This window comes from Pollachius pollachius (genome assembly GCF_949987615.1).
Source record: "Pollachius pollachius genome assembly, chromosome: 1".
NCBI lineage: Eukaryota > Metazoa > Chordata > Actinopteri > Gadiformes > Gadidae > Pollachius > Pollachius pollachius.
The window spans coordinates 46,375,550-46,393,895 of NC_136934.1; the positions used below are offsets into that span (position 1 = coordinate 46,375,550).

At 50.7% G+C, this 18,346-nt stretch overlaps 2 protein-coding genes across 2 annotated transcripts in view; both read right to left on the reverse strand.

Annotated features, from left to right (window-relative positions):
- The window catches only part of mtcl3a (MTCL family member 3a), a gene marked incomplete at its 5' end in the record, with an annotated part of 21,399 nt that extends 15,455 nt beyond the window's left edge, over positions 1–5,944 (reverse strand). The window contains 3 exon segments of the mRNA XM_079758104.1: positions 4,379–4,546; positions 4,984–5,351; positions 5,932–5,944. Coding sequence (XP_079614230.1) covers positions 4,379–4,546; positions 4,984–5,351; positions 5,932–5,944 — 549 coding nt within the window.
- Positions 5,945–7,565: 1,621 nt separating this feature from the next.
- On the reverse strand, positions 7,566–18,051 carry mtcl3 (MTCL family member 3; the record flags this gene model as incomplete). The annotated part of the gene is made up of 10 exons (XM_079758216.1): positions 7,566–7,676; positions 8,236–8,365; positions 8,828–9,413; positions 10,318–10,390; positions 11,663–11,819; positions 12,744–13,063; positions 13,538–13,609; positions 14,248–14,406; positions 16,216–16,440; positions 17,359–18,051. 10 exons carry the CDS (start codon positions 18,049–18,051, stop codon positions 7,566–7,568), a joined length of 2,526 nt encoding a protein of 841 aa, XP_079614342.1.
- Positions 18,052–18,346: the final 295 nt, after the last annotated feature.

The window sequence follows — 18,346 nt, forward strand, 5'->3', positions numbered from 1 at the left end:
TGTCTGTGTTTATGTGTATATTTGTACTAATGAATGTTTGTCTGTGTGCAGAGAGAGTAAGAGAGAGTAAGAGAGAGAGAGAGAGAGAGAGAGAGAGAGAGAGAGAGAGAGAGAGAGAGAGAGAGAGAGAGAAAGCCAGCCAGAGAGAGAGAGGGAGTGGCACAGACAGCTCCCATATGGGCGTGTGTGTGGGTGTGTGTCCGGGGGTTTATTGTTTCTGTATTCAGACACCAGCACAACAGGCCGGGCCCCGCTTACAGGCCTCGGGTCGCGGTGCTATTTTCTGCCTGTGGTCTGAGGTCCACTGGCTCACGGCGGAGATCTCTGCCTGCTCCGCGGGCCTGTGGCGCTTGTGAACATTACCCACAATTACAGGAGGGGGATAAACGCCGCGGTCCACAGCAGTTTGTGTTCCTATGCATAGGTAGGAGAACAAGTTCACCCAAAGTGAAGATGATGGGAGGAGAGAGGGAGAGAAAGAGAGAGGGTGGGGGGAGAGAGAGGAGAGGGGAGAGAGAGCGAGAGAGAGAGCGAGGGAGAGGGAGAGAGGGCAAGAGAGAGAGAGGGAGAGAGAGGGAGAGAAAGGCGGAGAGAGAGAGGGAGAGAGAGGGTGAGGGGGAGAGAGATAGAGGGGGAGGGAGAGAGAGAGAGAGAGTGAGAGGGAGAGAGAGAGGGAGAGAAATAGAGACAGCGAAAGGCACAGTGGGAAAACAATGGGGTGATGGGGTGGGACAGATGAAGGAATACAGAGAGGAGGAGTGTCCAAGACACACACAAAGAGTCACAGTTGGTACATGAAAAAAAAAAAAAACACACACAAACAGGAGGGAAACATCTCCTTCTGTCTTTCTCCATCTCTCTCTCTCTCTTGACACGTCGCCCGCTACCGTGATTCACTGCTTTTTTGCTTCGTTTCGTCCTGCACTTTCAGTGCCATATAATGGTTGTTTACGGAGCCCTGGAAAGACCTGGCTGGCAGCGGCGCGGGGCCCTCGCCCGCTCGCGGTCACCCGGATAAACAACAACACCAGCAGCAGCCAGCGGAGGAGGAGCGGCTGGACCTGGCATGGAGCACGGCGCTATATGGAGGGGCAGTCGCCATGGTGCCCCGCTATTTATAGGAGATGCCCAGCCGAGGTTTTACAATGTCACATTCCTAGAAGGGGGGAGGAGAGGGAAAGAGAGAGGGGGGAGGGGGAGGAGGGAGGAGTGTGGGGGGGAGAGGGGGGAGGGAGGGAGGAGAGGGGGGGGAAGAGGGGAGACGACGGGGGAGGTAAGACGGAGGAAGGAGGGTGGAGAGGGGACAGGGAGAAGAGCGGGTGGAGAGGGGGAGGAGAAGGGTGGGGGGGTAGGAGAGGGGAGGGGGGGAAAAGGGGGGGGGAGAGGGGAGGGGGGGAAAAGGGGGGGGGGGGGAGAGAGGGGAGAGGGAGGAGGAGACGGGACGTGCGGGGGGGAGGGAGGGAGGAGGAGGCCGCTAAGGCAGAATGAGATATCTCGAGCTGCCAGCATTTTTCATAAATGCTAAATATGCCATTGAATGGTCCGTTCTGCTACTCCCCGGCATTGAGGCGTTGACACAGCTTTTCTAGAAAGACGCGTGCGTTTAGATAACGTCCACATGTAGACAGGGCCATAGCCAGCGTTTGAGAAATATCGAGGTCCCGGGGGGGGGGATTGCGGCTTCAGTTGCGGGGGTTCAGTTTTGTGCTAGGCTCGCGCACACACCAACATATGTCACGCACGGCGGACACAAAGTAACAAGTCTTGACTGAATCAAGCGTTTACTCATCTCCGAGATGATCTCAGCCGCTGATTTGGTGTACGGTCGTATTTAGGTTCGAATTTTGGCCACAGAGTTGGCTACCGGCATGCATGGAGGTTAGCACCGTTGTGGTTGCATGGTGGAGCCATGGTTGTTCACCCACTAATGGTTTTGGTTGAATCACTAACCTACTGTCCTGTGAACATTCACACAGACATTGTGCATGTATTAACTATCCTCTGCACTGTGAATATACTGTGGAATGTGTGTTAACTATCCTCCTGCTCTGTGAATATACTGTGTAATGTTTATTAACTATCCTTCTGCACTCTGGAAGGATAGTTGGAAGGCCATATATACTGTGAATATATTATGGAATGTGTCTTAACCGTGCAGTCCGGTCAATATACTGTGTAATGTGATTATAATGTAGCGTCAATCAGAGCCATGGCTGACTCCAGGATGTCAATGAGCAATTCATGCGAAACAAACAAAGAGTAGATGTTATTTTTTCATTTGGAGTAAAAAGAGCGAAAGCAATGATCTGTTAAAGAACCCAATGGATTGGAGCCTGATGAAGAACGATGCCAGTTCAGCACTTGGAAACGTTGGATGAGTCTGTCTCCAAGTATAAGCTGTGCCTGGATGCCTGGATGCCGCGCGAGGGTAATTCAGTTTCACAATACAGCCTTCCCCCTGCGCGCCTCTGCTGGATTTCAACATCCCTGCCTGCTCTGTTTGTGCAATCAATATGAACGATGTCATATCTCTGTGGTATATATGTGCGGTGGATGCAATTAGTGTGTGTGTGTGTGTGTGTGTTTGTGTGTGTGTGTGTTTGTGTTTGTGTGAGTGTGTGTGTGTGTGTGTGTCCTTGTGTGTGTGTGTATGTGTGTGTGTGTCTGTGTGTATGTGAGTGTATGTGTGTGTGTCTGTGTGTCTGTGTGTGTGTCTGTGTGTGTGTGTGTGTGTGTTCTTTGAATTCATGAATTTAATCAATGCACTGTTCTTCCCTTTTACTCTCCCTTTTTAGCACACACGTTCACAAACATACTCACACGCACGCACACACACACTCACACATAGTGACAGGCATGCAATTGAAGTGCCTGTGATAAAGAACATGACTCATCCTGGCACCATGGCATACAGTATCTCTGTGTGAGCGCGTCTGTGTGACTATGTGTGTGTGTGTGTGTGTATGCGTGTGTATGTGAGTGTGCATGTGCATGTTTGTGCCTGCGTTTGTGTGTGTGCGCGCATGAGTATGCGTGTGTGACTATGTGTGAGTGTTTGTGTGTGTGCGTGTTTGTGTACTTGTGTGTATGCACGTGCGTGCCTGTGTGTGTGTGTGTGTGTGTGGTGTGATGTCATGTTTTAAACTCCTGCAGTACATTAAGCCTTCCACTCAGCTCTGCTCTGCAAGGCTTCCCAAACCCAGAGCAGAATGCTGGCTCGCTGGTGTGTGAAGGCACACAGAGAGGGTAGAAGGAGAGGTGGTCTTGTCACACTTAATGTGTGTGTGTGTGTGTGCGTGTGTGTGTGCGTGTATGTGCGTGTGTGTGTGTGTGTGTGTGTGTGTAAGTGTGTGTGTTTGTTTGTGTAAGTGTGTGTGTTTGCTTGTGTGTATGTGTGTGTGTGTGTGTGCGTGTGTATGTGTGTGCACGTGTGTATGTGTGTATATGTGTGTATGTGTGTGTGTGTGTGTGTGTGTGTGTGTGTGTGTGTGTGTGGGCCTGCCTCCGTGTGCATGTGGCTGTTTATTCATAGCTCATTTCCACTGCATCAATGTCACATGTTATTGTTTGAGAAGGCTTTTCTTTCATCTAACATCCTAACGTTTTGTGACACAAATAGAAACACGATTTAATGGCTGACTACGGCCCGTCTGTTAAGCTCTGATGTGGTAGAGGTCTATCTGGGTAGACAGAGTGAGGCATGCAGTGCTTCTGTACGATCATAATCAGCTATGCAACCAAGCCACCGGGACGCATTACACAGCATCAAAGGGTTCCCCAAATATAGTCCATGACTGGAAAAACGAAGAAGTAAAACAAAATATTCCTTTGTGCTATCGTGCTAATATAATGCTGTTTCGCCAAGCATGGCCTAACCGTGCAACTCTCCAGCACAGGAAAACCATTTTCTGATCTTTTGAACTGACCTGTTGTACCCCCCCCTCCCCCTCCCCCTATGCACCTGATTTAGACATCTCAACGAGCTGTTGAAGGCAGTTAGGGGGTCAGGGGGACAGAAGTAGCTGAGCCTGCGTGTCTAAAGGGGCGAAGAGCTTTTCATATTTTTTTTTCTCCAGGACTTGTCGCCTCGACAACTGGGTGGCAAAAAGAGCGATCCCAATTTACAGCACACCTACAGAAGCGCTTTTGTCAACGCGAGAAGCCATTCATGCAGACATGATATGAGGATGCAATGGGCGCTGCAGGGGGAAAAAGTCTGTGACGCGCCAACTCAAGGGGACATTTCTCAACGGGCACACGAACGAGCACACGGGCGCGCGGGGACACGCACGCACGCTCACACATACACACACGCACGCACACACACGCACACACGCATACACAAACATGCATCAAGGTGGTGTTTCCTGACGGCTACCTGCGCAATCCTGCTTTGGAGCTCCGCCTTCTCCAGCTCCCAGGCACACCTGTCCGTGGTGTACTGCAGCTGCAGCTCGCTCCTCTTCTCCTCCTCTCTTTTCACCTCCCCCTGCACGTCCTCCAACACCGTCTTCAGGTCCAGCAGTATCCTCCTGTTCTCCCCTCCCTACGTGGGAAAACACATGGAAACAATCTCGCTCAATTCGGAGCGGGGAATTCACTTTTTCTTTCCCACACAGCTCAGACTAACGCATTGAACGCCTGCTAAATGGACCTCATTTATATAAAGCTTTCCTAACCAGAGGGCACTCAAAGCACTTTACAATACTGCCTAGCATTCAGCCATTCATGCACACATTCACACTCCGACGGAGGTGTCAGCCATACAAGGCGACAGCCATCTCGTAGGGAGCAGTTAGGGTTAGGTGTCTTGCTCAGGGACACCTCGGCACTCAGCTTAGGAGCCGGGGATCGAACCAGCAACCCTCCGGTTACCAGCCAACTCGCTCTACCTGCTGAGCCCCATGCCGCCTAAAGACCCCCTTCCGTAGCGTCCCGGGCCGGACTCCAGCCAGTCATGCGCCTACATCCGTCCCCATTTACTTGTATGTCAGCCACTTCTCTCAGGAGCGACTCCTTCTCTCGCATCCAGTCCTCTTTGTCCTGTCCGTGTCGCCTCTTCAAGTCCTCCAACTTCTTCTTCAGCCTAGCATAGTGCTGCTGCTGCTGGTTCTGCTGCTGAGCCTCGGGGTCGCTCCAGAGTTGGCCCCTAAGCGCTTCAAGTTGCGCCAACCCTCCGATTGAAGCTCCGGCGGACTGGGGCTCGAAGATGTGGCTGAACACGGTGGGCGGGGAGGAGACTCTCCGGAGCGGGTTGCGGCTCTTGCTCCTGCCTCCCTCCGCCCTGTGGAGCCTGGAGCTCGGGATGAACTCCCAGCCCTGGGACGGGACGTAGCCGCCTCCTCCTCCTCCTCCTCCCCCGCCACCTCCACCACCAGCAGCTGGCAAAACCGAGCCGTTCCCAAACGCATTCCACATGTCTTAACTTAATATGAGCAACAAAAAAAAAGTTCGAAAAATATAAAAAGTTGGGGCATAAAAGTGTTGAGTCAAATGTTAGCAGGCGTAAAGCGTAATTACGCGCGTTGTATTAATTAGCCGTAATTTGGCTATCCAAAACCTGCCATGTCTCCAGTCGGCCGCTCTGTAGCCTGCCCTGGTGGTCATTGGGTGAGCGAAGGACACGTCTGTCCCCTCCATGTCACCGCCTCGGGGGCTTCGTGGGACAACAAGGTCAATTCGTCATTTTGGCACCGGTCCCTCTGCATACGGCGTCCTTCCTTCCTCGGTGGTCTTCCTCCGCGCTCCCATCGATTGCATATCTCTTGATCTAATATAAGGGTCAATTCGGTGATTTGGTCCTGCAAAGAGAAAGAGCTGCTCCTCTTCAGTAACACTGCCCTGGAGGATCGCTACTCCGCAGGTCTGAGCTGTTTGCCAGCGACACCCAGTGCGTGAACGACCGAAATATCATCAGACGAATATTTTTACCCCCTGTAACCATGTAGCCTTTGCATTTTACTACCCCCCTGTCCAACACTGACTGGTAAGGATCTTGGAGCGACTTGGAACGACGTGAAAACGTCAATGAATCCCAATAACATCTCTGTGACCACCCAACACCTTCTAGATAGAGTAACCTCGTTCGAGGTGATCGGAAACTTTTAATCTCACCACGGACCTCCTGGGACGGGATGCTCTACATTTGCGTTCTTGGCGAGAGAGAGGGCGGGATTTTCAGGTTGATCGAGGCGGCGGAAGAAAGGGATATCACATATTACACGTTTTGGATATTGCTTTGTCAATTGCTTCCTCAAAACCACATCTTTATTCTCTGTATCTTGTTGTTGTTATTGTTATCATGCTAATTCATCTCGGTCAGGGGACTGCATCTGGCGTGCAAAGCTCATAGAAAGTAACATACCGGAAATAGCTTAGTGGTATACCGGGATAACGCTACTTTCGGGATATCGGGATCCTCTCAGCCTACTAATAGGTATAAATTATAATTCCATTATGTACCGAATCGAAAGAAGCCTGAATATAAAATCACAGGACGGGGTTATAATTCTTTAACAACGGGGGTAAAGCTTTTTTCCAAAATATTCAAGCTTTCATACAAATGAAGCATTTATTATGATTCCATAAGATGATATTGACTTAGCTATATCTCCAGTCAAGGCTGCCAAACCTGATTGTGTTATTGTGTCTATGACCCATCAATAAAACCTTCTCAAAAACATCCATTAAGCTTGGCTCTGGAAAACACTTCAGAGGTATTCTTTCAAATTTGTGAGCGTTTAAATGTGTTGTAAAGCTTTTATTTGCCCTTAACGTAGAAAAACGACATTCCACATTTTTTTGGCGGCCACTCTCACCCCTCAAAAACTACTTACAATGATGCATTATGGGAAGGATGGAGTTACAGATACACTAGACATCTTCCACATGAAATTCACAGTCATCACATCATTCTCAATGTGTAAATAATATAATACATACATTTGTCCTACTTTAGACGTACAAACAAGGCATTCCGTATGCATGTAGGCCAACAAAAGAAAAGTCAGTGTAAAACAGTAAGACATTGCAATATCATTTCACTTAATTCCTTGATTGATCCGTGAATCCCTTATGCCTTTCCAACGACAAAAGCATGATGAGTAACGCAGACCAGCACGGTGATGAATCAACTGGTGACAACAAACGTTGCCAACATCTGAGTGACTAATCATTCCAGTAAGACACCGATCCAACGCCAACCTTTCTTGGGCCGTCAGAGCATATGTTTGTTCAGGGGGCTGGAACAAACAACCATCATGTGGCACGCACACTCTCAACAGTGCAGGAGATTGATTGGTTATTTACTCACAGAGGAATCCGGCTGGCTCCCCGGTCGCGTGGCAGGTCCAATAAATGCTGAAAGCTACTGAGCAGAGTAGATGGAGGGTCTCGGGGCCGCAGACGTAGACAAAACGTAAAGGTGAAGCTGTGACCTTGAGTGACCTTGCGTGACGCACACACGTGACATGACAAAACGAACAAACCATAATGTTTTAAGGGGGAACCAAGGAGGATGACGAAGGGGAAGTAAATAAAAGGGGCAGAGTGGGGCGACTGCGGCTTTACAGGACGAAGAAGAGGGTGAACAGAAAGACCAGTTTGAAGATGGTGGCGTACGAAAGCGAGGAGAACAGAACGAGGATGAGGATGAGTAAGATGATGGGCTGGAACATCTTTGGTGGGCGAAGAGGAGGACAGCGGGAAAGGAGGAGAGAAAAACAAGACAGGTTAGGTTAGATTCACCATCACAGCGAGAGAGAGAGCAATGCTTACAAAATTATAACATGTTGCAAATTGTTCCTCATGTATAATTGCTATAATAAGTCATATTTTGTCCAAATTGTGATATCTAGCCTAACTCTACTCTCCTAACACTGCTGATTCACTGTGTCTCACTGGCTGTATCCTGAGCCAATAAGAGTGCTTTTTACATTCCGTAAACACTATCTGCCTAAGTCATCTATTTTACTTAGGCATTTTTGATGATGCTACGAGGCTAATGAAATATATAAATCAGGAAGGCACGTGCCACTCCATCGGACGTGCATTGTGACCATCACCATCATGCCCCGAGGAACTCACAGACAGTGGGCATGGAGGGACCACCAGAGAGGGGGGGTCAGGGAAGAACTCACAGACAGTGGGAGGGCGTGCGTGGTAGACCAGCGAGGGTCGGGGAGGGTCTTGCAGGCAGCATGGGGGACCATCACAGACGGTCGGGTAGGTACTTACAGACAGCGGCTCCTCCTCCGGCTTGTCCTCCGGCTTGGGGACGTCCAGGCGGTCGATGAAGCCCTGCAGCTCCTTCCTGAAGGCCTTCATCTGGGCGTGGATCCGGTACAGCAGCTCGTGCTCTCTGATCCTGGGGATACAGGTGGTATGCATCGTTACTGCCATATCTAATGTACTGATCATTACATTCAGCACTGAACTATTGCATCCGTTTAGTCGGTTGATTATATGTTGTACTTTGTAATGTGTATCTTACTATTTATGTATCTTTTTTAAATGTCGACTTTACTTTATCACAATTATTTCACTGTGCAGTGTTGTGTCTGGTGTGCATTTGATGAATAAAACACAGGACTTTAGTCTGCGCATTATTGTGCAAGTACTCCTCCACTTTTCAAATTAGCCTAGATTTAAAGTGCCACTTAGTTTAATAGAACAAAAATAAAAAAACAAAACATAACAAAACCCTACCATACGATATATATAAAGAACTTCAGCACTCTCATCAAAAACCTAAAATCCATAAAACCATAAAAGCAAAACGCATCAGCAGCACTTCAACCTAAACACCCATAAACATCCACCCCCTTACCGGCCGCCCTCCTCGTCCCCCTCCAGCCGGGCGAACAGCTCCCCGTTGGCCACGTACACGCGGGCCTCGGCGATGATGGTGGTGGTGTCAGCGATCAGCCTGTCGATGGTACGGACCAGCCTCTCCGCCTCCAGGCGAACGTCCATCATCTGCTGCCGGTCCTTCAGGCTTCGGGATAAAAAACGCCCATCGGCGGGCGAGTAGAGCGAGCGCGTGGGCGTGAGGCACCGGATGCTCCGCACCTCGTCCGGGTCGCTCTCGCCGCCGACGGGGCCCTCGCGCTTGCGGTGCGGCGGGAGCAGGCGCGGCGAGGAGGTGCCCGCCGCGGCGGACCCGGCGCTGTAGTCGTCGTCGCCGCCGCCGCCGCCGCCGCCGCCGCCGTCGCTGTCGGCGTCGCTGTCGCGCGGGCTGGCGCGCACGCCCAGGTGCGAGGCCAGGTCGTAGCGCTGCATGTTGGACAGCAGCACGCGGTTCTCGTACTGCAGCTGCATCACCTTGCCGCTCAGCTCGTTGATCTGCAGCCGCGCCGTCTTCAGCTCCTCCTGGAGGCCCTCCATCTTGGCCGGCTCGGCCCCGACCCCAGACCCTGGGTGGAGGAGGAGGAGGAGGAGGAGGAGGAGGAGGAGGAGGAGGAGGAGGAGCAGGGAAACAGGTGTCAGATGGCCCCGAGGCAAGGAGCTCACGACGGTATTGAATGGGGTTTGTGTGAGTTTGAACTTTGTGCCCTGTGCTGTACATCGGCTCTGAGTCAGAGAAAACTGCTTTTAGATTAAATTTATTATTGCTATTATTATGTAAGGCTTTTTGAATTCATACTTTATCGCTCAGTGGAATTCTCTCCCTAACCTTCTGGAAGATGACCATGATCAAACAATGTCCATATATGATACGAATTGCATTTTATATAGGTGTTTGTCTGTGTTTGTGTGTGAGTTATGTAATAACCATAAACGGTAAATGGACTGCATTCATATGGCACTTAGCTAACCGGTGGCCACTCAAAGTGCTTTACAACACTGCCTTCACATTCACCTATTCATACACACAGTCATACACACATTCATACACACATTCTCACACAGCGCTTATCTAACCAGTGGCCACTCAAAGTGCTTTGCAATACTGCCTTCACAGTCACCCATTCATACACACAGTCATACACACATTCACACACATATTCTCCCACCGACGGGGGTGTCAGCCACACAAGGCGACAGCCAGCTCACCGGGAGGAGATACGGTTAAGTGCCTTTTTCAGGGACACCCTGGAGGACACTCTAGGAGCTAGGAAGCAAGGAACTAGCAAACTTCCTGTTACCATTCAACCTTGCTCTGCCTCCTGAGCCACATGCCGCCACTTGTTCTATGTGGTATGCTGTGCTTTATTGTTCTGTTATGTTGTCTAGTTTTTCAGCTGACCACAAGACTTTCAAGTTTCACCAGCCACGACTGTGCGGTAATTTAATCCAAATTAAAAGACGCTGACTCACCTCCGCCTCCGTGCCGTGACCCTGCCTCGTGGGATCCCGCCTTGTACTTCATTTTGTTCAGCTCCCCGGTCACCTGATGACCAATCAGAAGAGTTCAGTCCCACTGGGAAGCCATTTTGATTTGATTTGTTCGAGCTTCATAGAAATCGGATCGAGCCTCGCCTCAAAGATCGGAATAATATGAAAATTACGTCTGCGCAACGTTTCTCCAGAAGCAATGTAACACTCATTATACATTATACTCATGATGCATTAGGGAGGGCTATGTACATTTGCAGATTTGCAAATTTCATTTCAATTTGGTTAAACTCTCATTACACAATGTTGAGTAATTATACTGAAGGCGCACCGAAAGAACATAAGAGGATTTGTTTAATTGTGTTATTCTCACAGAACCCATTTTTGCTGCTTATATAAATGCAGGGCAGACATTTCACAAGACGCATTCATGACTACGTTTACTGATGCATGACTGTTGCTAAACCACTATGTTCAGAATGTAGTGATGCTGTATTAGCGTTACAGAACCACAGGTTCACAAAGGCTTGTTGAGACCTACATACCCCATCTGTGATGGTCACTTCTCACAGTGTCACAAAAAGGTAAACAAGTGTTGTAGCAGCATTCATCAGATATGTTTCATTTATTTATGTCAGAGCAACAGAAGTTTTATCTTCTGTATTTTTTTTGTGTATCGAAGATACAACTTCTGCTGCTCTGACATAAATAAGAGCTGCAATAGTGTCCATACTGCTGCACTGGGATAGCTTTGTGAGGCAATCTCATGAAGGGCTATAATAGCAATCACGTTGCAGAGACATAATTATTGTTGTGATTTCCCTGACGCCTCCGTTAGAAGGCTCTATTGTTGGCCTATTATATATTCCACCAAATTGTGGCTCTCTTTTGTCTGTCATTCATTTTGTCTGTCATTCATTTTTATGTATTTATTTACTTATTTATTTCAATGTCACTTCTAATCTCTTAGATAAACCTATTTTAACTATGTTTAGCTTGTAGACCTATGAAATGACTGAATACAAGTGTGCTCCTATTATAATTTGCTGTATATTATCAAAATTGTTATTATCATTGCATTATTATTATTACCATGACTTTAGACCCTTCTCTTCTGATGTAATATTATATAGCATCATATATATATATATATATATATATATATTTGATGTATTGTCTGGAAAGAGGTTTGGAAGTATTCTCCAGGGGGATAAACCATCCCTCTGCAGCTCAGCGCACACAGCCCCGTGGGGGACACGTGCACACACTGTGTTCTGTGTGCTCCGGGCTCTACAGTGGAACACTTCTGCTCCAGGCGTACATCTACCTTTTTATTCTCCTCCTCCACGTCGGCCAGGTTCCTCCTCAGGAGCTCCGCCTCGTCCTCCACCAGCTGCAGCTGCTGCCGGAGCTCCGACAGAGCCTCCCCCTGTTCCCTGGACTGGCCCCCGTTCCCAGAGCCGTCTGGTCCTGCAGCCGCAAGACTGGGGGAGGAGGGGGGGAGGAGAGGAGGGGAGGGGAGAGGAGAGGAGGAGGGGAGGGAGAGGGGAGGAGGGGAGAGGAGGAGGGGAGAAGGGGAGGAGAAGGGGAGGGGAGAGGAGAGGGGAGGAGGGGAGAGGGGAGGGGAGGGGAAAGGGGAGGGAGGGGAGGAGGAGAGAGGGGAGGAGGAGAGGAGGGGAGAGGGGAGGGGGGAGGAGGGGAGAGGGAAGGGGAGGGGAGGAGGAGAGGGGAGGGGAGGGGAGAGGGGACGGGAGGGGAGGAGGAGAGGGGAGGAGGGGAGAGGGGAGGAGGGGAGAGGGGAGGGGAGGGGAGAGGGGAGAGGGGAGTGAGGGGAGAGGGGAGGGGAGGAGGAGAGGGGAGGGGAGGGGAGGAGGAGAGGGGAGGGGAGAGGGGAGGGGAGAGGGGAGGAGGGGGGAGGAGGAGGAGGGGGAGGAGAGGAGGGAGAGGGGAGGGGAGGAGAGAGAGGAAGTAGGAGAGGGGAGAGGAGGTGGGTGAGGAGTGAAGGAGAGGGGAGGAGGGGGAGGAGAGGAGAGGGGAGGAGGGGAGAGGGGAGGAGAGGAGAAGAGAAGAGGGGAGGAGAAGGGGAGAGGATAGGAGGTGAGGAGAGGAAAGGGGAGAGGAGGGAGGAAGTAGGAGAGGAGAGAAGGGGGAGAGTAATTGGGAAAAGAGGGGAGGAGGAGGAGTAGGAAGCGCAGGGGAGAGGAGAGGAGTTTTTGGAAAGAGCAGAACAGAGGACAGGAGAACAGGGGAGATGAAAGAGGAGGAGGGAAGATGGCATGAGAGGGAAGCACACAAGAGATTAAGAAGAGGATCCTTAATGAATCCTTGTCGGAAGGAATACCACAAGAAATGACCGCTGCACCTGTACCCCACCCCCCACCTGTACCCCATGAATCAAAGCTAAGCACCAGTCCTCTCTCATGTCGTCCAGCTCCGCCTTCAGCCCGCGGTTCTCCACCTCCAGCTCCACGATCTTTCTCCCCAGGATGTTGGCCTCCTCCTCCACCAGACGCAGCCGGAGCTTCAGCTCCGACTCGCGGCTGGAGGGGGGTCCCCCGGCCTCGCCCTTGGGCAGGGGGCTGTCCACGTCGCCGTAGAAGGAGCGGTACTTCTGCAGCTCCTGGTCCAGGCGGTCCTTCTCCTTGTCGATCTTGGCCATCTTCTTCCTCATCAGGAGGGCCTCCTCTTTGATGAAGGCCAGCTGGCATTTCAGGTCCTCGTTCTCCTCCTGAGACGGGACAGCGGGCAGGTTCAGCCGGGTTAGGTAGAACAGTGTTACTTTGCTTTGTATCTAAATTGACTTTTTATTTTGACTCAACGTGAAATTTTAAATAAACTTAAAAAAAAAAAAAAATAATAATAATTTTACTTTTATTTTTTATTTAAATGTAAAAGTACTTTTTAAAATTCATTTTTAAAAGTATTACTTTTAGTTTAAACTAAAAAAAAAAAAAATTGTATGCATAAGTAAAATAAGTAAAATTAAATTAAAATTTAAATAACATTGTTATCTAGCAATTTATAAAAGTAAAAGCATAGAGCCTCATTTATGTGGGCGAAAGACATAGTATTTCCTTTGTTAGTACCCCTAGGCCTCTCGGCTGTCATTTGATCATTTGCATTAAGAACTAAAGCACGGACAGCCGCTTTAATTGACGCTGTCAGTTGGGACTCTAGTCCCTGAAGCCACCCTTTGACTCACCTCCACCGGGGTCTGTGGGGCCCTCCTCTCTGCCCTCCCTCCCTCCTTGCCTCCTCGTCTCTTCAGCGACAGCTACAGGGAAACAGTGTGGTTACATCATCAGCACACGCTGTGGCCGGTGATATCATGCAGCTAGCGGTAAAGGACACCGAGGTAATGGAAAAACCCTGAGACCGGAGGACAGTGTTTGGAGCGTCTCAGCAGTCACCGTAGCCCGAGGCCAGCACATGCTTTTCTTCTGCTTTTCGATTCCCTTGTGTTTTACGGATTAGTGTGGGAGTTAGCGCGACTAATACACACACATGATGATTGGTGGAACGAACGGTGAAACTTGACTATGATGTTTTGGATATTAACGTTTCACTTTTTATTCTCAAATCTTAAACAAAAAAGGACAAAATATAAATGATATATCAAATTAAAAATCCCTTAGTTACATTTACATTTGCATATCTTTCTTTAAGTACGTTAACATTTTTTTATATTTCATGAATTGCATACACACACATATATACATGCATTCACACGCATACACACACAAACGCACACACACGCACACACACAAACACACACACACACACACACACAATCATACTCTCACAAACACACACACTCCACACACACACATCCACACACAAATACCAACACACACACACACACACACACACACACACACACACACACACACACACACTCACACACGGACCCACCTCCTTGGACTTCTCCAGCTCGTTGTGCAGGGCCTGCTTGGTGATCTCCACCTGGATGAGCTTCTGCCTCAGCCTCTCGTTCTCCTCCTCCGTCTTCATCCGCTTCTCCTCCACGTTCTCCAGCTCGTGGTGCAGCCGCACCGACACGTCCTTGGCCACCTGGGGGCGGTAGAGAGGTGGAGGGGGGAGGAGGGATGGAGGGGGCAGAGAGAGGTGGAGGGGGCAGAGAGAGAGAGAGAGAGAGAGGGAGAGAGAGGTGGAGGGGGCAGAGAGAGGTGGGTCAGAGCAGAGAGAGAGAGAGAGAGAGAGAGAGAGAGGTGGAGGGGGCAGAGAGAGGTGGGTCGGAGCAGAGAGAGAGAGAGAGAGAGAGAGAGAGAGAGAGAGAGAGGTGGAGGGGGCAGAGAGAGGTGGGTCGGAGCAGAGAGAGAGAGAGAGAGAGAGGTGGAGGGGGCAGAGAGAGGTGGGTCGGAGCAGAGAGAGAGGGAGAGAGGGGTGGAGGGGGCAGAGAGAGGTGGGTCGGAGCAGAGAGAGAGAGAGAGAGGGAGAGAGAGAAGTGGAGTTCAGATGAGTCAGAAGCAAAGAGTGAGAGAGAGAGAGAGAGACAGAGAGAGAGAGAGAGAGAGAGAGAGAAGGACAGAGAGAGAGAGAGAGATTAGATTGTATTACTTCTCTGTTGATTTGATAATGGCAGTTGAATACTCCCATCAAATTGCGACACACATTTGTTCAGAATAGCACAGAAGATGAAGTCTCAGTGTAATCATAACGTCCATACCATAGTGTTAGGTCATGTTTAGCCTCAACCCTACCCTGCGTGTCCCCTACCTTGAGGTCCTGCTCCACCCTAGCGTTTAGTCGTGTTCCCCCCCCCTCAAACCCTGCGTGTCCCGTACCTTGAGGTCCTGCTCCACCCTAGTGTTTAGTCGTGTCCCGTACCTTGAGGTCCTGCTCCACCCTAGTGTTTAGTCGTGTCCCGTACCTTGAGGTCCTGCTCCACCCTAGTGTTTAGTCGTGTCCCGTACCTTGAGGTCCTGCTCCACCCTAGTGTTTAGTCGTGTCCCGTACCTTGAGGTCCTGCTCCACCCTAGTGTTTAGTCGTGTCCCGTACCTTGAGGTCCTGCTCCACCCTAGTGTTTAGTCGTGTCCCGTACCTTGAGGTCCTGCTCCACCCTAGTGTTTAGTCGTGTCCCGTACCTTGAGGTCCTGCTCCACCCTAGTGTTTAGTCGTGTCCCGTACCTTGAGGTCCTGCTCCACCCTAGTGTTTAGTCGTGTCCCGTACCTTGAGGTCCTGCTCCACCCTAGTGTTTAGTCGTGTCCCGTACCTTGAGGTCCTGCTCCACCCTAGTGTTTAGTCGTGTCCCGTACCTTGAGGTCCTGCTCCACCCTAGTGTTTAGTCGTGTCCCGTACCTCGAGGTCCTGCTCCACCCTAGTGTTTAGTCGTGTCCCGTACCTCGAGGTCCTGCTCCACCCTAGTGTTTAGTCGTGTCCCGTACCTCGAGGTCCTGCTCCACCCTAGTGTTTAGTCGTGTCCCGTACCTCGAGGTCCTGCTCCACCCTAGTGTTTAGTCGTGTCCCGTACCTCGAGGTCCTGCTCCACCCTAGTGTTTAGTCGTGTCCCGTACCTCGAGGTCCTGCTCCACCCTAGTGTTTAGTCGTGTCCCGTACCTCGAGGTCCTGCTCCACCCTAGTGTTTAGTCGTGTCCCGTACCTCGAGGTCCTGCTCCACCCTAGTGTTTAGTCGTGTCCCGTACCTCGAGGTCCTGCTCCACCCTAGTGTTTAGTCGTGTCCCGTACCTCGAGGTCCTGCTCCACCCTAGTGTTTAGTCGTGTCCCGTACCTCGAGGTCCTGCTCCACCCTAGTGTTTAGTCGTGTCCCGTACCTCGAGGTCCTGCTCCACCCTAGTGTTTAGTCGTGTCCCGTACCTCGAGGTCCTGCTCCACCCTAGTGTTTAGTCGTGTCCCGTACCTTGAGGTCCTGCTCCATGCTCCGGAGCAGCTCCCCGTCCACCTCGCCCGTCTCTGCGAACCTCAGCCTTTTGCGCTCGGCCTTGCGGAGGCGGTACTGCAGGATGCGGCAGTTCTTGTTGGCGCGCTCCAGCTCGCGCCGCATGTCCTGCAGCTGGCAGGCGTCCTCCTCGTAGAACGTGTCCCTGATCTCGTCCATCTCCGCCCGCATCTCCTCCATCTCGTTCTGGGGGGGTGCCGGTCGGAGGGGGACAACGTTAGGGAAACATGGGACCGAGGGGGACTCGATATATATGGGTGTATATACCACTTATTAACCACGAGCCCTCGCTTGTGGTTAATAAGTGGTAGGCGGAAATGGATTGATTGTAGTTAGTCAATACATGTGCACATACATGGCCTGCCTACCGTATATGCATACATGACTTACATAATGCATCCGTCTATCTATATATGGACTGGAGAGATGGATGCATTATGTATTATGTACACATGCATTCATCCATAAATACATTCATTAATTCACTCATGCATACATACATGCATTCATACATTTATTATTCATACATACACATTTCTACATTCATATATTGATTCATACATACTGTACATAAATACAAAAACATACATTAATTCATACAGACAGACAGACAGACAGACAGACAGACAGACAGACAGACAGACAGACAGACAGACAGTGTTAGATGCATATATACACAAAAACATACATGTACAAACATATATACACACAGACATAAGTTTCATACAAACATTCATACACACCTGATACATACATACATACATACATACATACATACATACATACATACATACATACACACATACACACATACATACACACACACACACACATACACACACACATACATACATACATACATACATACATACATACATACACACACACACACACACACACACACACACACACACACACACACACACACAAACACACACACACACATACATACATACATACATACATACATACATACACAAAGACAAAGATAAATCAATAAGTTAGCTTTGGCTAACAGCTATAAAGCTAGCAGCCACAGGTGCGGCACTAGCTGACATCATTAGCTGAGACGGATCCGGTGAGTAGGAACGCAACCAGGCCTACCTTGAGATCCTCGTTCTCATCCTCCAGCTTCTCTATCTCCTCCTGCAGCCTCTCGTCGGGCTGAGGGGGCGGAAGGGGCTCATCCTCGGGGGACAGCTCCGGCTCCGACGTCGGGGGGGACACCTGCTTCATCTTCGTGCCTTTCTTCCCAAGGCTCTTGTTCAGGTGGAACTGGATCAGCTCGGACTGCAGACAGCCTTCCTTCCAGAAGCCCGGTCCGCACCCTACGGCGCTCTTGGAGCTCTTCTTCGCCTCCCCTCCTCTCGGCTGTTTGCTGCGCAGCTTGGGAGACTTGGAGGCGCAGGGCTGGTCCGACACCACGCGGTTCTGCTCTGACCGGGAGGAGGGCGACGACGCGTCGTCAGGCGCATGGCTGCCGCGTTCCGCAGACACCCTGCCGCCCGGGCCCGGCGGCGGACTTTCCGTACCGCTCGCCGCCTGGACAGAAGCTGCGCCTTTCGTGCCGGTCTGCCGCTCCCTGCCCGTAGCCGTGGACACCGGGGAATGACCACGACTGCTCCTTCCGCTTCCTCCGCTTTGTTTCGACGTCTTGACGCCCTTCTGCGCAGCGGCGCCTTTGGACGCCGCGCCTTCCTTGCCGCCGGCCGGCGATGTCGCACGTTGCTTCTTGGTGCGCGCGCTGCTTTCCGCCTGGCGCGGCGCGTCTGCCGCGCCGCTGGAGGGGGGGTTCATCGCGTGGAGGGGGGGTGCATCATGATGTCATCATAAGGCGAGGGCTCGGCTCATCCACAGCTTCCATTGCCTCTCGTCCTTCGCCCCGGTTTGTCTTTTGGCTTGGCGAAAACGAACAATGAGCTGTTGGTCGCGAACAATCGCTTTGCGAAGGGCGACACGGGATTGACCTTGTTGGAGGAAAAAATGAATTAGCCTACTTTGTTGCCTCCATGTGCCTAGAGAGGGATGGAGAGGGATCGGTACGGCTGCATAGATCAGCAGCCGACAAGGACATGTTGATCTCACAGCCGAT